Source organism: Emys orbicularis, chromosome 10 (assembly GCF_028017835.1).
Source record: "Emys orbicularis isolate rEmyOrb1 chromosome 10, rEmyOrb1.hap1, whole genome shotgun sequence".
In the NCBI taxonomy this organism is placed as follows: Eukaryota; Metazoa; Chordata; order Testudines; family Emydidae; genus Emys; species Emys orbicularis.
The window spans coordinates 60626967-60654200 of NC_088692.1; the positions used below are offsets into that span (position 1 = coordinate 60626967).

At 41.4% G+C, this 27234-nt stretch overlaps 1 protein-coding gene across 2 annotated transcripts in view; it reads right to left on the bottom strand.

Moving 5' to 3' along the window:
* Positions 1-27234, bottom strand: part of TJP1 (tight junction protein 1) — a 325424-nt gene that overhangs the window by 59110 nt on the left and 239080 nt on the right. For both annotated transcript variants that reach the window (XM_065412781.1, XM_065412780.1), the window contains exons 4-9: positions 22605-22729; positions 22067-22169; positions 17413-17692; positions 15992-16095; positions 13276-13444; positions 12763-12907 (exon numbers count right to left, since the gene is read on the bottom strand). In XM_065412781.1, coding sequence (XP_065268853.1) covers positions 12763-12907; positions 13276-13444; positions 15992-16095; positions 17413-17692; positions 22067-22169; positions 22605-22729 — 926 coding nt within the window. The remainder of the gene's footprint in view (positions 1-12762; positions 12908-13275; positions 13445-15991; positions 16096-17412; positions 17693-22066; positions 22170-22604; positions 22730-27234) is intronic.

The following is a 27234-nucleotide window of genomic DNA, read 5'->3' on the forward strand; positions in this document are numbered from 1 at the left end:
CAGCTCTACCGCCGCCGCTTCATTCTTCGGCGGCAATTCGGCAGCAGGTCCTTCCCTCTGAGAGGGACTGAGGGACCCGCCGCCGAATTGCGACCGAAGAGCCGGACGTGCCGCCCCTCTCCGTTGGCCATCCCAAGCACCTGCTTGCTGCGCTGGTGCCTGGAGCCAGCCCTGGGCACTGCAAGTTTTCCCACCTTGTGCTGCATAAGTAATACATTAAGCTTCTTCTGCAAAATCTTTGCTATTCCATTTCTACGTTTCCAGCATACATGTCCCGTTGGACAGTGATTTTAGGATGTGGACAAATGACTGTCTTTTCACTTCTCAGCTATGCTAAGATTTGAATCTTTGTTCCCTAGAAATAAAACGCCAGTTCCCAATTAAATAAATGGGCATACTTGAATGCGTGTATGAAACAAGGAAACTTTTTTTAAAGCCGAGGAAACGGAGAAATGAAAATAATTCGCATGATAATGTGGCCCAGAACTAGTTTTTCATATTTCTGGACATTGAATAGTAGTTAATGATGTTCTACAATACAACTTTTTATTTTGGTATAGCATTTTTCACTATCCCAAAATGGTTTTCTTCTTGCAATATTACTATTTCTGACATTTTATATTAGTTAATTTTGATCTTCGGCCTCTTCTACATGCAACTTGAGGACTTTGTATTTTCACATTCTTGTGTGTTAGTATCCTTTACTGATATTCTCGCATAAATGTAGTTGCTATTTTTAATTAGTGCAGCTCAAATATTTAATAAAAAGTTTTTAAAAAGTTGAGGCAGCATTGAATAAAAAGGAATAGAGTTTCTAACAGCAAATTCCCCCCACGACTCCCCTTTTGATTTTTCCTTGTATTATAAATATTAGTCAATTTATGTATAAGTTAACTCTTTAAACAGGGATTCTCATGACTTCACTGTCTGCTTGTTTTCATTCTAGACATTGGTCTGTCTCATCACATCTTCTAAATTACAGAATGCATAACAGGACTTCAACATACATGTATGGGTAAAAATAACCTCTCTCTACATTTGTTCCCTCAAAAGTGGGGGGGGGGGGGGGGAGGGGAGGGAAGAGAAAGAATCCCAGGTTTTCAACTCCTATGGTACAAGTCTCATTGCAAATGGCAATGATTTATTCTAGAATGTTTTATCAGAATTCTAAAAAAAAGTTATTTATTTCCCACCTCCTGCAAATTAATGGCTATATACACACACACACAACTCAGGAATCTGATTTTAATGAAGGTTTCATTTGAGCTTTTCAGTTGACTGAAGCTATGATAAATAATATCTCTTTTTGAGAGTTTAGGGTAAGTTTCATACTATGAAGTATTTTACATATTTATATAGCCATGTTAGTAAAAGGAGAACATGAAGTTTATACTCTATACACTACCCCTCTGGTAAGAGAAACAATTATGTAAAGCCTGTCTCATATATACTTATTAGGAATGACTCTGCAGTACTACTTAGGGGCTTCACGTCACTCTGGTATCCTTCACTTGGGCAGCCAATCTCTAATTAATGAAAAGAAGTGTTTAAGTGTTCACTGTCATTCTCTAAACTAGAGGAGGACAGAAACATTAAGACACCATGTACAGAAAAAAAGTATTGCAAAGATGTGACAGCAAAACGCATGAATTGTGTGTTTATGATGTTCACAATCAAAGTTCAAAAATCAAAGTTGCTTCATGGCATTTATAAACTTCAAAACACTTATAATGGTTTAAGAGCAGCCACTGTTAAAAGACTTTAGACAAAGTCATTCAGGGTCACTTGCTATCACAGGGACACCATTTTTTAAATTAAAATCTTTATGTATTACATAAAAGTTTTCTTAAAAGCACATTTCAAATTGCAGAACTATAAAGCCATGAAGGATGCTAGTATGTATCATCTTTTGTAACATCAACCACTCAATGGAATTATAGTCCTGTAATACAAACTTGGCTTTATTATTTTAGGATCCAGGTATCTGACAGTCATGCAGTTTGAATACTGACACACATTATAGCCAAAGCATTGAGAAAGCTAGAGACAGTGAAAGATTTCTTCTGTTAATGATATTATACCCTTTTGCCCTTCTCTTATGGCTTGTCTACACTTAAAACGCTGCAGCAGCACTGCTGTAACGCTTGAGTGAAGACGCTGCCTATACCGACAGGAGGGCTTCTCCCATCAGCGTAAGTACTCTTCCTTCCCAAGAGGTGGTAGCTAGGTCGAAGGAAGAATTCTCTGAACAACCTAGCGCTGTCTACACCGGGGATTAGGTCAGTTTAACTGCTTTGCTCTGAGTTGGATTTTTCACACACCGAATGACAATTATATGAACCTAATTTCCTAGTGTAGACCAGGCCATTCAATTTATCAGGAAGATTTGCCTTAAAAGAGAGTCAGCTCAGAAACAAAAACTATAGTAGCAACTACAATGAGCAGATTTAAAGTCAGACTGCATTTAAAAAGAGTGGAGAGTTTTCTAGAAGAAACATGGAATAACCGAAATATATGCACTAAAAGATATCAAACCTGATCCTCCTCTGGGTTAGTCCAGTTTTACCACAGTGTAACTGCAATCATCTCAATGGAGTAACACAGGCATAAACATGGAGTAATGCAGTGGTGAATCACGCCAATTATAGGCTTATGCAATTACTCAGTTCACATTACTCACTCTTAAGACTCCAATATTAATACACATCTTCATTTTGTTTATGAAATAAGAAGTTTTATTTCAAACAAAATCTAAAACTGTATTTTAAGATGGCAGTAAATGGTGCTTCACTTGCAGCTCAGGTCATATTCCCCCTCTCGCTTCTAATTATTAGTTTTTATCACCTGGACCATGATTAGAGATTTAGATTTTATACAGCCACATGAAATCAGAGAGAGAAGTAGAGAGAAACAAAAGCTTCAATGTAGTGTGGTAAGAAGATAGGGAAAGTAGAGGTCAGAAACAACTTAATGGGTCAATCCTACAGAGGTGGCTGGAATTAGCCCCATGGAGCTCAATGTCATATAAAAGCACTGTGCCTAGGAGTAAGTTATTTGCAGGATGAGATCTTAAATAAGGAAATCAAAAGAAAAAGAACATGTGGAAATCACACGTGGAAATCTACATTTATTTTTCATTTACTTTGAAGTCTTGATGTAGTGTTGCAAGGATTACCAACCATTTCAAAGTTACATTATGATTTATTTCACAATGTTTAGAAAGGGTCATTTTAGAATCCCAACACATCAGGTTGAGTAGTATGCTGGGATATCACCAGTATTCTGGTGGTTCTAGCTTTGCCTTCAATCTCATGCCTAAAATTACCAGAGACGGATTAATACTCTTGAATGAAACACTCCCAGTCTTTTCATACTGCTGAAATTATCCATTCAGATCATTTTGCACATTTTAAGATGCATCAATTTAAAGAAATAAAAGGTTTCACTTAATTAATAGATTTAAGGCCAGAAGGGACCATTATCATAATATACTCTGATGGGATTACACAGGACATAGAATTTCATCCAGGAATTCCTGGCCATAGCCCAAAAAATTATAGTTGAACTAAAATATATAATTTTAGAAAGGCATCTAGTCTTAAAGATGCCAAATTATGGCCAATTTACCCTTAGTAAAGTGTTCCAGTGTGGTTAATTATCCTCACTGTTAAAAACTGGAGTTTCACTTCCTGGGTGTATTTTTCCAACTCCAACTTCAAGCTACTGGATCTGGTTATCATTTTGGTCTGCTAGATTAAAAACTCCTTTAGCTCTTAAAATTAGATCACTTCTCTCTGCGTAAGTATTTAGACTATGATCGAGTCACCACAACCTTTCTTTTTATAAACTAAAACAGCATGACCTCATCAAGTCTTTCATTGTAAAGCATGCTTTACAGACAAAGTCTCTCTTAGAAAAACTGTAGAGTACATGATAAGAACTAACATTGTTTTAAAAGCATGGCAACGGAACTGGACACACAATTCCAATAGTGATCTAAACACTGCCATATACAAAAAGGAATACATCACCTCTGTTCTCCTACTGTATGTTCCCCATTTATAAATTCAAGGTTTGTGTTAACCACTGTTGCCACAGCACTGCAGTGGGAGCTCATACATAGTTGGTTACCTACAACGATCCCTAAAATTCTTTTCAGAAGAAATGCCAATATTCTTTTCACTACAGATCTTGACAAATCTATATTTTACCCCCTTTTCTTTCTACACACTGCTAGGCATCCAAGACAGTGAATGGGAATGGTGGGAACCCTAAAGTAGATAAGGCCCCCAGAGCCAGTTCCATTTTACACTAAAAGTTTTTGTAATCCATTGCTTCTAGAAATGTAGCTCTGAAATCTAGCAATAGGTTGAGCTTCACTATATTTAATCACCCAGCAAACTTTAAGCTTATGGACTTGTCTACACTACAGAGCCTTGGTTAGCATAGCTATACTGACAGAGCACTGTGTAGATGCAGCATAAGCCAGCAGGACCACGACTTCTGCTGGCATAGCTACATCACCTCCTCAAATGACATTAGCTATGCTGACAGAAGCACTCTGTCGGCACAGTTGCATCTCATACTAGGGGTTTTGCTGGCATAGCTGAGGTGGAGGGTGTGAGAGTCCACCCCCACACACTCCTAGCTGACAGAGATATGCTGGCAAAATTTTGTAGTGTAAACCATGGCTATGTTCATCGTACCTGGAGTAATTCTCCTAGGTAACAATGAATTTGACTCTTCAGAAGAGGAAAGACAGATTGTAAAATTCTCACATTCTTAATAAGGTACTTGGTATCCTGTATTGTTATGTCAATTACAAAGTCTCCAGAATACATTAGAAGAAAACAACTGGAGGCCTAAATAGGACAAAGATGGTCACTTGAAGTGACAGGAAACAAAATATGTCTGGAACTAAAAGAAAAATATAAAATAGCACTAGGGTTTGAATTTTTCAAATTTGATAGTAAGCACTTTCAATTTCATTCTGCAAGAAGATAGCATTAAATAACTTTCCATGACTTTGTTTTTAAAGTGACAAAATCTTGTTAAAAATTACAGCTGCATTTCCCATGAGTCATCAAAGGTGTTCGTTATTTTGCTGTGTATGTGTTCTGACAGTATTGCTTTTACTTCTAACATCTGTGCTGTGTCAGGGAGGATTTTTTTTAGTATGCTTAACACTGCGGCATTTTTAAAATAACCTTCAGTCACAAAACAAAGTCGGCTTCATGTTAGTTTCATCAATGGACTGCTCTTAAACCAAGACATTTGTTTAAAAAAGTAACTGACAAAGGAAACAAAAGTTTGTGACATGTAACAAGAAAATGTTTCATGTGTTTGTACACAAACTCTTCAAGTATGATTGACATTTAGACTCTGTCCATTCTAGTGCTTTTAGTATTTTAATACAATTTACTTCTGAAGATGGACGGTTCAGCACGAAAGAGACAAGCATTTTTTGAAGAGCACCTCAATGTAGATTATAGTTTTGTCCTGACATGCATGGTATGCCAGTTTCAGTGGGGCATTTTGGATGCTAACAAAAGAAGGGAAGGAAAATCTCTTGTGTGCTATAGAATAAATAGTTGACTTTTGGAATGAAAGCTGTCTTCATTCTTGGTACAACTTCATCCTTATGGAAAATTGCACTGTTGCCATCTACTAGTAAGAACCTTTCTTGCTGAGGTAATTCCAATCATGATACTTAGACCGATTCAAAAAGATGCTTCTTTAGGGAATACTACTAAATTAAGGTCCAAAACAGAACTATTCCAATTGGTGTAGGGTAAACAAGAGATGCTATTCTGAGAAGCCTTTCAGTGTCTGAGGGTAAGGAAGTCCTGTGCTTGCCTGCTGTCTCTGGTATGCTGGATATGGCAGCCATTTTGAAATTTCAAAATGAGAGGCTTACGGCTTGTAAAAGTTGTTCTACATAAACTCCAAAATATATGTTTTGCTCTTGCCTTGTCTGCCGCCTTTCTAATAAGGTCCTTACACAAGACTTTAAATCTAGATCAAGTCTTTGAATATGCCCTATTTGTAGAGTTCTTTCCAGAAGATAAGAGTGCATCTGAGGTCATTTAAATAATCTTTTTGTTTCACCTGGTGCCTCTTTAATACCATATAGTTAGATTCTCCTTTGCTCTAGGTTGGTATGTAGAATTAGTGCTTGTGATAGGAGGTCTTTCCAGCAGAGGAGGAATAATTGAAGGGTGGCTGCCATCTGATTTAGGTCCAACAACCAGCACCTCACTGACCAGCGTGAAGCTTGGAGAATACATATGCTTCTTTCCTCTTTATCCTCTGAATGGTCCCCGGGATCATTGTGAATGGGGGAAAAGACAAACAAAAGACGCTGTTATGGGAGCAGATGAGAACACATCTTCTGTTGCCTTGGCTTGGTGAAGAACTTTAGAACCTTTGCATTGAACCTGGATACAAATACTTCTATTGAGGGGTGACCCAGAGCCTTGACTATTGATTCAAAAGATATTTGCATGTAAACTATATATCTTCAGGCCTATTCCTTTGTCTGTTTGACCATTCTGCTTGTAGGTTCAGTCGCCTTTTGTGTGGAAGGCCGCCAGTGACAGAAAAATGGCTTCCTGTACTTCTCTATTGATACGAGCTAAAGCAGAGGTGTTTTCAGGCATCACCAGTACATAATAATTGGTAAAATTTGATGATAGGACATACTTGGTTTTTCTGAGCTTGAGCCAATTGATATTTGAAGCTCCTTGTCTCTCCAAGATCCTTGCCCCATATGAGATTTCCCCATCCCTTGAGACTGGCATTGGTTATCACCACAGTTCTAATTTTCTGTGGCCATCCAAGTATCTGCTGACTTCCAGCTGCCAGGACAGATTTTGATACTACATTGGATTCTTAAATTAGTGAAGATAGGGACATGCTGTGAGTACAGGGAAACCAAAAACTACCGGAGAAAGTGTGAACAGAACCTTGCCAAAGCAAGAAATCAACACAGGATACTGTTATTCCCACTAAAAACATCAGAGTCCTGATTGATATGGCAAGAGAACTAATTATCTGTATATATAGCATATACCAGCTTCTGAATCCTGTCTTTGAGAGAACAATGCTGTGTAGCTTAGTATCTACGATAGCTGCCAAATGTCAACTAGAATCTGAGCGTGTCATTTGGGGTTGAGGACAAAACTATGTTGTTCTATAATCTGGGTAATGAGGCAAGTTACTTTTTGTTCCTTTTTCAGAAAAGGTGTGCTGATGAACAGGTTGTTGAGGAAGGAGAACACATGAATTTCCTCCTGCCTAAGAAAAACCACAGATAATGAGCCCTTTGATAGGGATCCTTGGGTGGTTACTGGGCCAAAGGGTAAAGCATTGTACTAATAAGGCTGCCCATTGTAAAGTAAATTGGATGTATTCCCTGTATGTATGATTTACAGAAAAGTGTACATATGAATTCTATAAGTTCATTCTGAAACTTTGGCTTCCAAAGGAACTTTTCCCAAGAACTAGAGATCAAGTACTGCTCTGTGTTCTCCAGAATACATGGGTACTCGGAACAGGCAGGTGTAACATCTTTAGTGACATATGGCATTCATCATATTCTTGAGTTTCGTCTGGTTGAAGGAGTGGGAGAAAGCTGAAGCCCTTCTAGCACTGCCTTCCATTCCAATGCATAATTAAGGCTGAAAACATCCAGGATCCATCTGTCAGCCATTGCATTGATCCAATTATTTGCAAATTCCTACAGCCTAGTCCCTGGGAAGCCACACACCACTGGGTCAACTGGAGTCAACCCTGATGAAGGAGTGTAGCAGGGCGGGTCACTCACTGCTGCGACGCCTCCTGCTGGTCAGTCTGGGAATTAATTCATCCAGCTAAGGAGCGCCCTCCTCTGGTCGGTTTCTCCCCTGCCCTTACCTGCCCCTTTGCAGTCTCTACCAGTTCAGGCCCTGTGTCCCTTACCTTGGGGTACTGCCCCACAGCAGTGTCCCCACACTCTGGGTCTCCCCTCCCAGGGGAACCCCTACCCCCTATATCCACCTTGTCTCAGTGGCTACTGCCAATCGTCATCTAGTCCCTTCTCTCAGGGGCAAACTGCAGTCTGAAATGGCTACTCATCACTGGCAAGCGAGTTGGACCTGCTGCCTTTTCTTGCCCTGGCTGCCTCCCTGAGGCCCTAGTACCTCCTCAAGCCTTCACACAGGTGGAGCTGCAAATAGTCAATCAGCCTAGGCTCTGGTTCAGAGCGGGGCAGTAAACAAAATCACTCAGCTCCAACCTGTACTAAGGTGGGGCTGCAAACAAAGTCAGTTAACTCAGGCTTTCCTTCAACTATCCTGAGGGAGACTGTCACCCACCGCTTGGGTGGCGGGGGGGATGCAGGCCCTCCCTTTCCACTGTGTCCTGGACCAGAGCCTTAAGGATGGCAGAGGGGTCTGCCACCACGTCAGTGGGGATCCAAGTCACAACACACTGACTCACCCTGTGCCAGCGTTGCAGCCAGACAGGGGTCTACCACTCCACTCTCCCCCTCCAAGGGTACCTGCCAGTCCGATGAGGTAAGGTGATCGGCGGGGGCCTCAGTTGCCAGCTGAAGCTCTGGCAGGGTTGGGCCAGCTGTCTGTCTCCTGCGGGGTCGGGTCATCCAGGGGTCTGGGCCAGTTGTCTGCTTCCTGTGGGGCCGGGTCGTTCAGGGGTCCAGGTGGTCTGGACCAGTCGTCTGCTTCCCCCGGGGTCAGGTTAGTCCAGGATCCAGGTGGCCCGGGCCAGTCATCTGCACTCTATTGGCCTGCTGCCACCTCCCAGCGCGAGTGCTCAGGGGACGCATATGTCCCCTCCAGTGGCTGGGCCCCTACTGAGCTTCCACGTCCCGCCTTTATACTTCCGGCCCCGCCCTTTGGCTTCCGGGGCGTGGAGCTAGGAGTAGGGCTCCACCCATGAAGGGCGGAGCCACCCTCTTCCTCTGTCTGGGAAGGGCCAGTCCACCTCACTACAAGATGGCTAAGGGATTTCCTATGGAATGTTCTTTTTCCTCAAGCCTCTTAATCTAGTCCATCTGCCTCAAACACCTCCTGGGACATTTAGCTGAACAGGAGCTAAAGGAACATCATGATTTGTAACAGGGCCTGAATTCTTTTTTTGAACTCTTGTATGCTAACAAGTCTTCTATGATGTCTCTTCAGCTGCTGAAGAGAAGATTCACTGAAGTGCCTGCTCCTCCCATATACTTAAGAGGTGACCAGGACCTGCTTGGCTTCAAAATCGGCCTTCCATGGCTTTAGCCAGAGCTTGTGATGTGATGTGGAATTGTATCATTACCCTTGCAGCAAATCTGAGGCTGTCAAGAGAAGCATCCAGTACAAAAGCCATTGCTTACAAAAACTTAATTTGGCAAACAGCCTACAGGATTTCCTGATCTTGAAAGAACAGTGTCCAACAGGAAGTCATCCATACACATGCTCTTATGAATGAAGCAGATGCAGAAGAGGCAACTGCTGAGATAGCTTCAGAGTTCCTTCTGAGGGAGGACTTAATTCTTCTGCGAGTATGGTCCTTAGAGAGGAAGTCACCATCTAAATGAATCAACTGTCTTTAATAAACAACGAAAGAGCTACATCAATCTTCGGTAGGGTAAGTTGGTCAAGTTTTGGTTTTATGGACATAATAGTGCTCCTTAGCCAGCCTCTTGGTTTTTGTTGGGTTTCCTACTCAGTCAATGCTACTGACATCCTCAAGTGCTGCATGCAAGGACATAGTTTTCAAATCTTGCAAGTGGCCTCACTCTCCTTTCTACACACTTTCTCAAATGCCGCCTCCTCCTTCAAGGGTTCATCCGGGGGAAAGCCGAGCCACACAACCAACCTTAAGAAGTGTTTCAAAACCTGTTCTAACAGCTTGTTCTGAATTTCCTGATATTTTGATTCAAAAATCTGAAAACTGCCCTACTTCCCAGGATGGACAAACGAAGGAATACTTTCTGAATCTTTTAGGCTTTTTCTTGTTCTTTTTGTAAATCTTTCTTAGAGGATTCTTTCTCTCAGGAACTCGAGGAAGATGTGGAATAGTCTGCACACCTCTTGCTCTTGAACTAACTGAGCTTTACAGATGGATTCTGTGGAGGAGCCACCATTGTGGTTACAGTCTGAAGATGAATACTACAGTTTGGTTACAGGGTCACTTCTCTTACTCTTTTTAGATGGAGAAAGAAAAGAAATGCATCAACCTGCATATGGAAGCCTTTTTAGAGTCTACCTTGTTTTTACTTCTTTTCTCAGGATCTAAAGAAGGAATGTGGTCCTTAGATGACCCAGAAAGCGAAGGCTCTCTAGGTAGGCAGGGGACCAAGTCCTTGATGGTCGTGCCCATGGCTGAACTTTCTTCGTCCTACATTAGGATGTTTGCTAATGTTCCCACGGGCAGCCACAAAAGTGCTGAGGAACCCTGAAGGAGGTAATGGTATGGAGAAACCTGAGTATTTGAGAGCCAGCCAGTGGACACACTAACCCTGACCCCTGGAAAGGTGAGGCAAAAATTGTAAGTCCTAGACAGCTCCTTATTGGCTGCCTGGATGTCATCTGAGCTATCATAGCACTCACTACTCTTTTGGTGGGGGTTACAGTTAGGCAGAGTGGTACAAGTTAGCAGAGGCCTCAGTCTGAGGCCATCTTAGCATCCTTTCCCCACTGGTATGATGGCAGGTTTCTTCTGCTTGGGTGTCCTCCTCTTTGCGCCCTGCCAGAGCAATCACCTGCATGTCATCTAGTGTGTGAAAATGGATCAGTCCCACAGGGAGGAGAGGGACAATCATCTATCCTCCTTGTTCCTTCTCTGATCCCCCAGAGGTCTCACAGATGCATGTGGATGGGTGGAGAAGACTTCTCTAGGCCAGGGAGAAATGAAAGATGGGGTGACATGGTCCCTGCAGAAGACAAACAGGATCCCATATAAGCGTCCCTCAAAGGGAGCTAAGCTGGCCTTTCTGCTTGTGCTTCTTTTTTCACCATTGCAGCAGCCAGCTTGGGGACACTGCTGCACCCATTAGTCTCGAACAGACAGGAGGAGGAAATGTGGGAGAAATATCTCCTCCAGAGCTTATTCTCGCTAACACATAGCCCAACCTACCCAAACCTAATTTAAGATTTCAAAGTGTTTTTAATTGCTCTGAGCAGACAATTTGGGTGAGACTGTTGACAGCTACTGCAGGCAGAATACAATTGATAGGGTCCTCAGGAGCATGGTCACTTCAAGTGTCTCCTGCCTGACAAGTCTGCTTCTGCCTCCAAACAAGGTGCAAACAAACAGAAGATCTGCTGTAATGTACCTGTAGATCCTCCCTGTGAAGATGAAAAGTGAAGTGCATTTCTTCAATATTCATGGGTAGCAAAGGGCTATAAAATGAAATTCAAGATCTCCAATCATTAGACCATACCAAATAAATTTAAACATTATAAATACAACATTTCTACTTACCTGGCAAGATACTGGTTCATGTGTTTTACTCCGTTTCATGGCCTAATGATTAACAGTGCTCAGAATCCCTGCTCTTAGGTGTTTGTGGTTTTACCATCTAATTCAAGAGAAGTTTCAAACCCTGAGTTGGTGTTTTGGCAAGGAAAAAAGTTTTGTTTAGCTTTTTCTCGTAACTACAGGAATTTAATACAATATCATCTATATACTTTCCTTACGGCAATCGCTTCCTGAAACATCTTGTCATTGGGGCTCAAATTCATACATAAATTTGAATTGTCCAATCCGGACCCTGTTTGGATTTGAGGCTCACAGCTGATAGCAATACCCTGTCAAACTAGGCAGCTTTTCTGACAGGAATATCCCATTCAGCAATAATCTGGAGCATTCTATTACATCTCAACCCTAATTCTGGCATCTTTTCTTAAGCAACAGATTGTAATTGGTCTAAGCCTATAACTTACTTGAACAAGAATGTAGAAATCCTATAAATTGGTTAACTTCCTATTTCTAACTTGAATTGGAATGTCAGTATTTAATGCATACAATGTGCAAAAGTGAAATGGACAAATTTATATTATTCTTATGTAAGACTGAATTCCATGTAACAGCCTTGTCTAGGCTTGAACAGGAACAGATACAGAGAGAAACCATTGTGCCCCACTTTTAGCTAGTATCATTTTCCTACCACCAAGTACAAACATTTTAGATGAAATGTTTGAAGAACTACTTTTCCTAAACAGAGTAGTTTATTTCACTGGAATTAAAAACTTTTTTGAAACATGTTTGAAAAACAAACTGACTGTGTTAAAGTCTGAAAACAAAGTTGTTAACTAAATAAGCACCATATTGCAATAACTACTTAGACTGAATTGTCAGTTGGACTTGTGGTACTATTCAGCCTGAGTATAGCTATTACAGTCCACTCCTAACTTTTTGAAACTGAGATAGTGAGATAATTTATATACTTCAGTAGACTATATCACTAATGTCAAACCGAATAAGCCACATAAAAGGAATACCATTTAATTTTGATAATTTCCTTAAAGAACAGGATAAATTAGAGAAAAGTCCAAGCCAAAAAATTCAGTTCCAGGTTCAAATTTCCCTGAAACTGAAAGATGTCTGAAACATGAGTTTGGTTCAGGCCCATCTCTAGATACATAATTTCAGTACTATATCATGCTACCATTTCCACAATACTGTGCCACATTTGTGGTACTGTAAAAAAAACCAAACAATCCTGGTACTTAATGTCACGTTAATAGTTGATTAAAAATAATACAATGCTACCATCACCTGCCATTGCTGGGCTGCTGTGGAGAATGTCTGGAATGGTCTGAAGGCTCTGACCTCTGGTCAGGAGATCGTGAACGACTGCGGCGGGGCCTGTCATGTGATCGGTTGGAATGATCTGATGCCAGCGACTGAATTTCTGAAATGTCTGTTAAATAAAAGTTGTTTTTTCATGAAATGATTGTAATTAAAATGATGATGTGACCTGCCCAAAATGGAAATAATTTTGCAGAAAATACACATGAAGTGAGTCAGATCTTCTGCACTGACTTCAAAATAAATCACCTAAAGTTAACATTCCTTTTCTTCCAATTGCTTTTACTTGAATAGTCTTTTTTCATATTCTTGAAGATGTGAACTCCAATGGTGTTTGAACAAGTTTATTATCCACTCAAATATCGATCCCTCCTCTTTTCTCCTCCCTCATCCTCTGTCTCCCACACTAGGATTTCACATCTTCATGATCCAGCGACATAAGCAATATATTTTTACCTTGGGAAATAAGTTTATACTCACCATCTCTTTCTGAAGCATTAGCAGAATGAACGCTGTCAGAAAGATCTGGGACATTCAAAAGAGTTGCTCGTTCATCTCGTTGAACCACCATCTTCAACTTGCCTTTTGACCTTTCTATTAGAGTCTTTGCATCTGTCAGTGACATATTTTCTGTGACTGTGCCGTTTATCTGTAATAGAGCAAAAAGACTAGAGATAGGAACTGAATGGAAAACAAAACAATCTAGCTCCACTAGTTAACTCCTTTGAAGATAACAAACAAGAGTTCTCCCTCTCTACAATAAGTATTTTTAACTCTTAATTGGTCAAAATTACCCCTTCAAAATTAGTAAATATAATTTTGCTGTTAAATGGTCTTCAATCTTGTTTTAAAAATGGAAACAAAAAACATTAGCAATATCTAAGCAAGCAGCTAAAAGATTCAAGTTTAGGCAAGCAAACTAACTGAAATAGACCAAAAAGTTAAGGAAATTCAGTGGTACTTTATCTTGCAGAACTGATGCCTAAGGAAACTACTTCTAGTCTAACAGCAGTTCTGATTCAGCTGAGTCCTTAAGTTTTGCCACCTCTCTCTTTGCAATGCAAGCCTCCAATTTATCTATCAGAATCAGATTATCTTGATCAATCTTACATAAAAATTAAAATCTACAATGACATTTTAAATGCCAGTTTTCAGTCTGATGGGATTTAGAAATACCCAGTTATTTGGTCAAGAAAAATGAATATAATATATACTCCACATATTTATATATTATGAAAATATTAATGCAAACACATCTGAGCCACAGAATGCAGAAAACTAATGCTCATCTTTTAAATTATTTAAATATTTAAAGTCTCATTACTTTAATCTGTAATGATTAAGAAATCTAAAGCAATTTCTTTTATAAGCCTTACTAAACTCCACATAGCAGTGGGAGGACTTGCCCTTGTTCACTAATTGCACCAACAGAATTAAGATTTGTAGCAATGACATGCACTGAAAACTGTTAACCCACACACAATATAGTTTATGAAGTTAATTAAAAATAATTCACCCCAAGACATCTGGTTGTGATGCACAATAGTATAATTCTGCACTAGAACTACTAAATTAAGGCCTAATCTTGAAACCCTTGCTCAGACAAATAGCCCCAATTAGTTCTTCCACTATACAATGACAAAGCGATCGTTTTAATGATTGGGCCTACAAATTGACCCTAATTACAAGATCAACTGTGAAAAGTGAGTGAAAGTTCATAAGTATTTTGACATTTTATGAATAACAAAGTGATGGGGAAAAAAGTATAAAAGGGAGAGAGAGACTGAATTAGTACAAACAAAATGGCCTACCAATATAATTCAAGGCCTGTATTAAGATCATGCCAGGTAAACAAGAAAAGTGTGGGACTGGAAATCTATGGACCAAAATTGGTGTCTCAAAAATTAGGCCTAAACTGGTGGACAAAATAATGATGGGATGCTCTTTTCCCCCATCTCTCCCCTTTTGGAGGTTCTTAAAAGAAAATACTTTGGAGGAATTAAGAAGCTGGCTGCCAACAACCATGATGAACACAGGAGAACAGGAAAGGAATGAGCTTTACCATGATGGCTGCCACCCCCACCGTCTCCTGGGACCACAGGGGATTTACCATAACACCTTTAAGTCTGTCTTGGACCAGTCTAGGGATTTCTCTCAGCATGAGGACAGTAGAGTGACCCAGATGGCCACTTCCACTGGCTCCAGCTAAATCCCAACCATCACCTGGGATGAGAGACTTTGTTACCCTCTTAGTCCCACTCACGTCTTTTTCCTTCCCCATCTCATTTCTTCTCTCTTTCCTATCTATTCCCCTTGCCTTCTGTCTAACAAGAGCCTGACTTAGTAGGCAAAGCCTGTATATTGTGCAACACTGCAGTGAGCCCATGACCAAAGAGGCAACTAAATGCAATGCCCTAAACAGCCCGATGCTGGTATAAGTTTGCCAGGTCTCAGAATGCCTAAAGATCGTGTGCCCTGCCTGTGTTTCTCCAGCAGGGACATTGCAAGTGAAAGGCAGCCACAGAAGCTGAATTTTCCATCTTTGGTGTTTTCTTTCCCCTTTTGTGTGCTTTTGTCTTGTTTTGCCTTCTAGGAAATGGGACTGGACTTTAAAAACAACATCAACAATAGCTCCAGCCCATCTCAACTAACTTTTTCTCTTTTTTTCCCCCCCAAAAAGGACAGTTATTACCATTTTTTACTGTCAAACAAGGGGTTTACCTTCTGAAAACTCTTTCCAGCTAAAGGGAAAGGGAACAAAGGATGTTGTTAAAATAAAAGCCTTACTTAATACTTTATATTTCAAATGCTTTATCATGTTTTTCCTTCTCTTCTGTATCTTTAATACAAGTTTTAAAAAAATGTAATGGCTTGTTTGCCATGACACTTAGCGGGCTGAGATTTCTATATACTAAACCCCAAGCCTTGCTTAACACTGTTTAATGTTGGACATTGACAGGGTATTGTTAGCACCTCTGACTCTTTGGGCCCATATAATCCATCAAAATTAATACAACAGGACTACTTATGTGAGTAAAGACTGCAGAATCAGACTCTTAACCTTCCTCCCTCAATGCAAAAAATACAAAACCTGACATTTCTTCTATTGACAGTAACATGCACCTGTGAGGCAGTTACTTCTAGTACAATCAACATACCGGTTCCTTTGCTAAGCAAAGATAGCCATTTACTGTACCTTCAATACAACATCACCTTCCTGAATGTTGCCGTCTCTTGCTGCCAAACTATCTTGGGATATTTCTTTCACAAATATGTGGCTGGCCAAGCGCAGACCATACTCTATTTAGAATAAAAAAAATAAACCAAATATGAAATCTCAATTTAAAGTAGCAACATTTATGGATTTACAACACTGCTTTCTAGATTTACATTCAAAGCCTAACGAGAACCCAGTAAAAAACTCAAGTGTTTTTAATACAGTAGTGTATTGAGGGTTATAGTGAAATGGTATTTTTAAGCCAGGGGCAGAGATATTGCCTATTATGAAATTCCCTGTTCTCTGAACGACTGTGGGAATTTTACTTGCTTAATTGGCATATAGCTATTCCTTAGTAACTAAGGTATGCCAATCCCTGTTTTCATATGGGCTGGCTGCCAATGGCTGCCAGTGTAGCAATTTGCATGAGTGCTATATTCCTCAATTGTTCTGTGATTATCTAAATTCTTCCTCTAACTGGCCCCTATAATCAGAATAAACAAGCTGTTTTCCAGTAACAAAGATGCTGCATCCACTTCTGACTCCCAAATCTGACAAATGTTTACACAACATATACAAAAACCTAATAAGGCTGTCAAACTACTGGAAGGGGGTGATTTTTTTTTTTTTTTTTAAATAAAGTGAAAGCCTTATCCCCGCACTTCCTTCCTTCCCTTTCTTGCCAAAATTTTCCTTTTTAAAGGTCAGCAAGATTACTGACCTCATAGCACCGCCCTAGTTAGAGCCAGATATTATGCGACAACTTCGCCGTCCCTCACACACTGAGGTTTATCTTCGTAATGACCACCAAAAATTTCAGATCATACTCATATTATATAGCAGTTGTGTAATTAATTTTTTTTAAAATAGCCACATGATAAATGGAAAAATCACACATTAACCATGATTCTGTGTGTGGTGGGTATTTTTGTATGTTTCTTTTGTTTTGTTGTGTTTTTTTAAAGTTGGCCATCTTTCAAAAAAGCTTGATAGCAGATATACTCTCAACCTTAATTCCACGTTAACAAAGTTTACTCTCTATATATTTTGAGTGCGTATATACACTATTCAATGTGTGTTTGTAAAATTTTAGTGGCCAGCAGAAGTTGGATATGCAATTACAATTCCAGTTCAATTGAAATTTGAGTGTTCCCTTCAATCACATACACTGGTATAAGAAAACATGGAGAAAAACCTAGCACTAGAAGTACAGTAATTTTAAGACAATTATTTATAGACTTTTGAAGGCACCTGTAGGCAGCTCTCTAGTCTAGTTTAGTCTAATGAGCCCTTAGCAACGTAACATTCATTAATAATTCAATATAAAATTCAACCTTTAACATTTTGGTATAAAATTACAACCAAAAGTATGAAGGAGACAGCAAAGTCATTGGGCATACCTTCATTTTTCCTGGATTTCACCAATGTTACTTTGGTAGGTTTTGCAGGCTGACTGGAAGCAACTGATCTCCTATCTGATCTTGGCGATAAACTTCTCTCTCTGCTTCCACTTCGGTCTCTTACCCAGCTCTTCTCAAGCCTTCTGTTGACACCTGGCCCATTGCGTGCACTTCTTGGATCATGCATTTCCTCTTCATAACTATCTTCCTCATTTTCAGATACTGGCTCAGGTTCCGGCCGGGCTACTGGAATCTGAATTTTCTTCATTCTTCGAATTGTCTGTAACCAGTAGCATTAATTACTTAATTTCTGGTTAAATGCAAAGTACATTTTTTTAAAAGTTTTAAAATTAGGCAATGGGCCACCACAGATTTATACGGCTGTATCTAACGAAAGGTGCACTAGGGACCTCAAAACAGATATGGAAGGTAACATCCATATCCCAAAGGCCTTACAATCAAACATTTGGATGACTGAAGGAGAAAAACAAAGGGGGGGGGAGCGAATTCAGAGAGTAAGGGCAACTTTACATAAGTAAATGGATAAAGTAGATGCAGGGTTTCTTACAAATCTGTGGCCATGAAGATACCAGTTATCATGGAAGACAGCTACTATGAACAAGCTACAGTATTATAACAGGCTACATGTTATCAGTGATCTTTGCAGTACTAATAAATCCATTTAAAAACTCCAACAAAGTGCCAATATTGAAAAAAACAGCAGCAAGGCTAACCTGAAATGAGCTATTGTGGATGTAAAGTCAGGCAAACAGCTTTTCACTGCTCCAGGATTGGAGGATGGAATACAAACATTTCAGAACCCAACTGGTTAGCTTCCTACTTCACTCAAAGATTGTGTTTCTCTATGCAGAGTTTTTGGATAAACCAGTGCCATAATGCATTGCAATTAAAAAAAAACATTTCTTCCCCACTTAATTGCTTTCTGCTTTTTCTCTTTCCAAACAAAAAAAAAAAAAAACCATGAACATATCCATGAACATCTAAGAGACTAGTTAGGTATTTGACAAAAGGATTTCATGCATGTTTAAATGAGATGGCATAAATGCCTTAAAAGCATGATGCCAACAGGGATGAGAAACAAACCCAGAAGCAGTAACTGTCAGATTTCTCATCCTGTGAGCCTTCCTGTCACTATTATCTTTACATTTAACAGCCACTTTAACCTGAATTGCTCATTCAGGTATGAATGAATTTGGTTTATGAGACCAATGATACACCTGAGAAAAGTCAAACTGCAGTCCCAGTATTTTACTGCCTTCTGCCTTGTAATGTTACTGACATTTCTTCAAGCATTAGGTAAAATGCCCAATTACATATAGAAGCTCATTCCTTGTTACCCATCTCTGAAAAATTTAAGTCTCAATAGTTATGAAATGTAAAACTAATTGTGACCATAAACTTTGTAATATAGTAGAGATATAATGCTGTCTTATACTTACCAATAAGTACCAAGCATAAATGAGGAGGTTAATCTAGATACCACAAAAATAACAGGAGTACTTGTGGCACCTTAGAGACTAACAAATTTATTAGAGCATAAGCTTTCGTGGGCTACAACCCACTTCAGAAGTGGGTTGTAGCCCACGAAAGCTTATGCTCTAATAAATTTGTTAGTCTCTAAGGTGCCACAAGTACTCCTGTTATTTTTGCGGATACAGACTAACACGGCTGCTACTCTAGATACCACAAGATTTTGCAGTGGTAAATAAAGTGAGGTAGCAGCTACTTTACTCAAATGGCTTCTATGACCAAGGTCTATAGCTATGGAAGTAGCAAATTCATGAATTCAAGAAGGGGTGAGCTGACAGGATCTTACTTGGCCAAAACATATGGAAAACAGAGTAAGTGTATTCCATCATCTATTGGCAGCACCACTTCATCTGCATTTGAGGCTGACAAGAAGACCAAAGATAAAAGTATACTGGTCATCTTGTAGGAGGATAGTGGTCAAAGACATGTAGGTTCTCTCCTCAAGTTAGAAAGCTACCTTGTTTTTAATTTTCAGTCCTTTGAATTATTTTCAGTCCTTTGAATTCCCTCCATTTTTTAAGTTTCAATCTATATGTAAACTTATCCTAAGTTTGTCTTTGAATATTGGATTAAAAATAAACTTCAAGTGTACTCATGTTATGAAAAGCTAACTTAAGTATGTTCTTCTCCTTAACAATTTTGTTGTTCTAATTTACAAATATTGTTTAAAAGGATTTTGAACCGAAAACAAAACTGGGAATAGCATTACCCTCTGCATTACGAGGACAGTGGCATGAAAGAACATTCCAGGCCCCACAAAAAATAGTGATTGAAAAGCCATCAGCTAGAATTCTGAACAAAAATAACCCCCTTCAAAACAGTTTGCTTCACTTGGGAAAAGTTATGTAGGAGTTAAGGGTCCAAAGTGATGGGTCTCACATACGACATCAAGGCCACAAGTGGGATGTATAGTCAGCCTGACAAAATGAATCTATACAAGGTTTTCAAGAAGGGCAACACTCAGGCAGAATGCTGTCAGAACCCCCCACCCTTCTACTATCAAATATAGACTTAGGCTAGGCTAGCAGAAAAAGTTCTGCTAACACAAGGCAAGAGTCCAACAGTAGCCTCAAGAAAGATGGGTTGTGGAAAGCCATCTAGGGTATCTGACTGAAGGTAAATCTGATAAAAATCCTGCTGCAGAGCAAAAGTGGACATATGCCAGAGCAAAATAATGCCACAGGGAGATTGGTCCAGGAAGGAGCTGTCTAACAAGCCTCTCAAGAAGCTATCAAGCTCCAAGGAAAGTTGCAGAAGCCCAGAATGGAAGATAGCGAACAATGAACTAAAATAAGACTCAAATAAAGACACTCTTCCCTAATATGGAGTCCTTGATCATTTTAGCCCTAAACAAACCAGTTCTACTCTACAGCAGTGCACTAAAAGCTTTATATTCTCTTTTATACAAGAAGAGAAGGAACTCATACAATCATAGTCCAGGAAAATCCAGTTTGTGAGAGGAGAGAGTTGGAAGCACATAAGGGGTCCAAGGTAACTTCAATCCCTTCTAATGTACAGTATAGGCTTTGCCCTTTAAAAGTGCAGCTGTCCCTTGTGAAACCTGCGTCTTGGTCACAGTGTAACTAATGTGGTTGTTGTGCAGCTAGGCCCCAATACACATCCATTTTAAGATAGTAACACATCTGCATTGAATAGAAATAAAGCTAAGCAGAAGGCAAAAGAAAGTACGATAGATGGACTTACGTTGGGTCTACATTTCTGCATTTTTCTGGCAACTCTATCCCACAGATGGCGAGACAGAGTAAAACCCATTAGTCCAGACTGATAGAGCACTCCGTTTTATTGTCAGTTACATTATCCATTTTGCCAAATCAGCACATATTAGTTTTCCTATTGCAGTCCAAACAAAGTGGTAATTGCTAATAAAATAAGAGTAACAGCTATTGCAGTGCAATGCCATATTCTATTTCCACAAAGCTGCAAGTCTGATTATTTCCCCTTTAATTAAAGCCACAAACCAGTTATTGGAACTACTCAAAACTCTACTCATTAACATATAATCTACTATATACTGAATATCTTATTGACAGTAATACTGTCTGGGTTTGAAACCTGCCAGTCTTTCAGGATTCTGATTACGCAAACCACAGAGGGAAGAAAGCATTAGTATTGATAGTACAAAGTTGAGTTTTATCCTGATAATTTATATTATTACAGGGAACTAACTATGTTTAAATATTCTACTTCAGTAATTATACCCTGTAAATATTTGGGAACTATAATATATTTTTCATTAATTGTTGTTGGCTTTTGTGCATAAGTCCAAAAAATATACTATATTTCCACTACAGATCATGCCATTGCTGTAGCAAAAACACCAGAGCCTCCACTGATTTACTTTAGAGCATTACTCTGAAACGTCAGCTTTCTAATATGAAAAGTTGTACAGCTCAGCAAACCCAGTGGATTTCCAGATTTATAAATGTATAGCACTGCAATTATTGCAAATCTGTATGAGCATGTGAAAAGAGCACCACGGAATGGCCAGGAAAAAAAAGTAAAGGTTTTAAGCCCTAAAAACAAAACCACTTTCCAAAATTAAAGAATTGCCAATGTGTTTATTTTCTATTTCATTTTTTAGAAATATAAATCTGCAAAGTTTACAGAAAACCAGATTACTACCTTTCAGTAATGACCAGTTTTGTTGTTTTGCAAGTTCAAAAGCCATCTATATCCTCTGAATAAGTCTGAAATTATAGGAATTAAGGTTATTATGCCTTATTTTGGCAAATGGTGTTTAGTGAACACAAAGATGTGTTTGTTAGCGTTTGAATAAAAAGTGAAAACCTTCGGCACGGACTAGCATTTGAAAAGCCTGATAATGCTTGCAGAAGAAATAAGCTGAGAAATGAACTGTCTCGGCAGCCTGGGAAAAGTCTCCTTTATAGTGAGGAGAGGAGCTTCTGTTACCTAAAGTCTTATCTTCTGACTGCGTGTCTTGCTAATCAAAAACTATGGTTTAAGTTTTCAAGAGTAATTTTGTCCTACTTGACAGTTTCTCAATAATAATATACACAATTTCGCCAACTACTGAGAGTATAGGCACTTGTACTAAATTTAAGGTTTAAACACATTCACTTACTATTTTGGCATTTTTTCCGCTTTTCCTCAACTGTTGAACAGCAAATGCATGTTCCACGTTATCCATTGAGACTCCATTAACCATTGCCACACGGTCATTTTCCCTAAATAAAAAGTAATGCAATGTGTAATAAACAAAAAAATTCAATGAGCTGAAAGAGAACCTTAAAGAAATGGCAACGAGGAGTTCTTGTGGCACCTTAGAGACTAACAAATTTATTTGGGCATAACTTTTCGTGGGCTATAACCCCCGAAATTGGTTATAGCCCACGAAAGCTTATGCCCAAATAAATTTGTTAGTCTCTAAGGTGCCACAAGAACTCCTCGTTGTTTTTGCTGATACTGACTAACACGGCTACCCCTCTTAAAGAAACGAGTTATTGAAGAAGCCACTTGCAGTATCAGAGGATCACTGTGCAGCTATCATATCTTGAGATCTATCACAAGGTAATTAGGAAATTAATCTAAGTCAAGCATTGATATCCCAAACTTCGATGAAGTTGTAATCTGCCATAGCAGGAAAAAAAAGTAACACTTACTGTAGCAGTCCTTCTGCTGGACCTCCTTTCAGGACATCAGAAATAACTATTGATGTTTCACCACTCTGAAAATGGGGATTATCTCTTCCTCCAGATATCGCAATGCCAAACCCAAATCCTGGAGCCTAAAACAGAACATAAGAACCATCCTCAGACATCACATTACCTTCTATATTTATACAGACCATATTGCAGTTCATGCTATTTCATCAAAAATTCAGAATACCAGCATTTTAATACACATCCCAGCAAAAATAATAATACGTAATTAAGGAGTAAGAATACTTTCCTCTTCTATAGCATTTTTCATCTAAGGTTCTGAAAATATTTTACAAAGATTAAGTCTCATAGCAGACCTGTAAGTAAAGTATGGTATGCCATACTTACCATAAGGTATGCCAATGGGGAACATAACACCAACCCCTAAAATGATTATGCCTCTTGAGAGGAAGACAGCAGCTGATAAAACAAGCCAGACTATACAACATAAGGTCAGGAGGTAAACAAACAAATAAAAAAACCGTACAATTGTAAGTGCAGGGGAAATTTGAATTGTCTACCTAAATTTCCCGAAGTTGAAATTTGGGCAGAACCTTAGGCCTGGTCTACACTAGGAGTTTATATCGAATTTAGCGCCGTTACATCGAATTAACCCCGCACCCGTCCACACCACGAAGCTATTTAATTCGACATAGAGCTGTCTTAAATTCGACTTCTGTACTCCTCGAAAACGAGAGGAGTAGCGCTAAATTCGAAATGGCAATATCGAATTAGGCTAGGTGTGGATGGAAATCGACGGTAATAGCTCCGGGAGCTATCCCACAGTGCACCACTCTGTTGACGCTCTGGACAGCACTTCGAGCTCGGATGCTCTGACCAGCCACACAGGAAAAGCCCCGGGAAAATTTGAATTCCTTTTCCTGTCTGGGCAGTTTGAATCTCATTTTCTGTTTGGACAGCGTGGAGAGCTCAGCAGCACTGGCAACGATGCAGAGCTCTCCAGCAGAGATGGCCGTGCAATCTAATAGAAAGAGGGCCCCAGCATGGACTGATCGGGAAGTCTTGGATCTCATCGCTGTGTGGGGCGATGAGTCCGTGCTTTCAGAGCTGCGCTCCAAAAGAAGGAATGCAAAGATCTACGAGAAGATCTCTAAAGCCATGGCAGAGAGAGGATACAGCCGGGATGCAACGCAGTGCCGCGTGAAAATCAAGGAGCTGAGACAAGGCTACCAAAAAACCAAAGAGGCAAACCGACGCTCCGGATCCCAGCCCCACACATCACGTTTCTACGAGGCACTGCATTCCATCCTAGGTGCGGCCGCCACCACTACCCCACCAGTGACCATGGACTCAGAGGATGGGATACTGTCCACGGCCGGTTCCTCGTCGGAAATGTTAGCGGACGGGGAAGATGAGGAAGGAGATGAGGAGGACGAGGCAGTCGACAGCGCTTGCACCACTGATTTCCCCGACAGCCAGGAGCTCTTCATCACCCTTACCGAGATCCCCTACCAACCATCCACAGCCGTTACCCCGGACACCGAATCAGGGGAAGGATCAAGCAGTGAGTGCTTTAAACATCTAAACATGTAATTTTAACATAACTGGTCCACCGTGGTAACACACGTTCCCACGCCATGAGTCCAGTAAGTAGTCTGGGATCATGGCACGGCACAGCATGGCGGCATACGGCCCTGGCCTCTGCATGGTCTCCCGAAGCATTCTTCCCCTCTCGCTCTCCGAGATCCTCATTAGAGTTATATCGCACATGACGCCCTGCTTTAAATTAGGGAGGGGAATGTTAGTATTGGGACTGCTTTACAGCCACGCGGTGGAGGCGGCAGAGGGGCAGCATACAGTGATCTTTCCCGGGGACAGCCGCGAGGTGGTGGGACAGGGGCAGAGCTCATGCTTCCCTGATTGCTGCCAGCAGAGAGTGGCCTTGCATTCAGTGCGAAAGGAGCCCAGTGCTACTATTACATTTTTAAGCTGCCACAAGTCTACGGCTTACCATGTTTTCCTGCAACAAAAGTAGAGGTGTCCTGCCACGCTTCTCTGATCGCAACTGCAAGACCCCAGGCACTGAAGGCGAGGGCCGAAAATTCGACCTTGTCCTGTGTGCGCATGTGAAAGGTCCAGTGCATGGTGTTGTTCACAGAGAAAGACTATGTTCTTTGTTAGCAACTTCATTTATCTGTCTCAGGAATTTACTCCCTTTTTCCCATTCCCACAGACACATCTGCGACTGTCTCCCAACCCAGCCTGGCATCACACTCCCAGAGGCTAGCGCAGATTAGGAGAAGGAAGAGAAAGACGCGTGAAGACATGTTTTATGAACTTATGGAGTGCTCACGAGAGCAGGCAGCCCAGACGACACAGTGGAGGGAGAACTTGTCACAAATGCACAGAGCAGTCATGGAACGGGAGGAGAGGTGGCGCCAGGAGGACCAGCAGGCTACTCGAACCCTGCTTGGACTAATGAGGGAGCAAACGGAGACGCTCCGGCGCCTAGTGGATGTTCTGCAAGACCGGAGGCAGGAGGACAGAGCCCTGCTGCTGTCTATCTCTAACCGCCCTCCCCCGCCACCAAGTCCCACACCCCCCTCACCAAAAGTCCAAAGAAGGAGGGGCGGCAAGGGCCGTTAAAACTTTCAGTCGGCCCCTGCACACTGCTGCAGCAATGGAAGGCTCTCGTTCCAAAGTTTGAAAAGCCCTTTCCTACCCATCTCACAATAGCCCACGTCCAAGTTTCCTCCCCCCCTTTTCATGTGCGGTTCATAATAAAACATCTGTTTCTGTTAAGTACTGTTTCCGAGAGTGTCTTTTAGAGGGGATTCTGTCTGAAGGGGGGGAAGGGGTTTGTTACTTGGACAGGACAGTCACCTGTAGCAGGCTACAGAGGCGGGGGCAGGTCCAGCATCAGGACACATACACAGTACAGTCACCAGTTACCCTGGTCAGTCTGGGAGGCGGTTTTCATGTTCTGGGGTGCGAGGGGGTTGATCTGTGACTTTGTGGCGGGGGAGGGCAGTTACAGATCTTCTGCCGCGGTCCTTATCCTGGATCACAGAGCCACGCAGCAGGGGATCTGTTACCCTCCGCCCCCTGCCAGAAAGTCACTTGGCCGACACATACATGCAGTCCCGCCCAGGACTGCTGGCAGGCTGCGTTGAAACAACCAATCCAGCACTGCGGAGCCTGTCATTCCCGGAGTTTAGAAGCATCATTTGCATCAAAACAATAAACCAGCCCCCCGCCACAGTCTGCGTCCCCGGTTTAAAACATTCCCGCGAAAACAGTAAGAAAGAGAGCCTTGTTCAGTAACAAAACGGAACAGATTTTATTTGTTGGGAAGGTGGGGAAGGGGGTATGTAACTTGGAAGGATAGTCAACAGTAACTGGGTAAAGAAACGGGGGCAGGTTCAGTATCTGTGTCCACAAAGTGAACAGTCACTGGAGACCCTGCTCAGTCAGGAACCTGGCTTTCAAAGCCTCCCTGATGCACAGCGCGTCCCGCTGGGATCTTCTAATCGCCCGGCTGTCTGGCTGGACGTAATCAGAAGCCAGGCTATTTGCCTCAAGCTCCCACCCCGCCATAAAGGTCTCCCCCTTGCTCTCACACAAATTGTGGAGCACACAGCAAGCAGCTATCACAATGGGGATATTGGTCTCGCTGAGATCACAGCGAGTGAGTAGGCTTCTCCATCTCCCCTTGAGACGGCCAAAAGCACACTCCACCACCATTCTGCACTTGCTGAGCCGGTAGTTGAATAGTTCTTTCCCTGAGTCCAGTGCGCCAGTGTAGGGCTTCATGAGCCAGGGCATTAGCGGGTATGCAGGGTCCCCGAGGATGACTGTAGGCATCTCCACATCCCCAACAGTTACTTTGTGGTCCGGGAAGTAAAGACCTTCCTGCAGCCGTCTATACAGACCAGAGTTCCTGAACACCCTAGCGTCATGAACCTTGCCAGGCCATCCAACGTAGATATTGGTAAAACGTCCCCGATGGTCCACCAGTGCTTGCAGCACCATGGAAAAGTACCCCTTTCTGTTGATGTACTGGCTGGCCTGTTGGTCCGGTGCCAGGATAGGGATGTGAGTCCCATCTATAGCCCCACCGCAGTTTGGGAATCCCATCTCGGCAAAGCCATCTCTGATGAGCTCCACGTTTCCCAGGGTCACTACCTTAGATAGCAGTAGCTTGACGATTGCCCTGGCTACTTGCATAACAGCAACCCCCACGGTAGACTTGCCCACACCAAAGTGGTTAGCGACGGACCGGTAGCGGTCTGGCGTTGCGAGCTTCCAGAGGGCTATGGCCACTCGCTTCTGGACAGTCAGGGCTGCCCGCATCCGGGTGTCCTTTCGCTTCAGGGCAGGGGACAGCAACTCACACAGTTCGAGGAAAGTCCCCTTCCGCATGCGAAAGTTGCGCAGCCACTGGGATTCATCCCAGACCTGCAGCACTATGTGGTCCCACCATTCTGTGCTTGTTTCACGGGCCCAGAATCGCCGTTCAACAGTATCAACAAGACCCAGTGACAGCGAGATGTCCTGGGCGCTGGGTCTCATGTTCTCAGAGAGGTCGGAGCTAGTGTCCGACTTCATGCCGTCACGGTGGTGCCGTAGC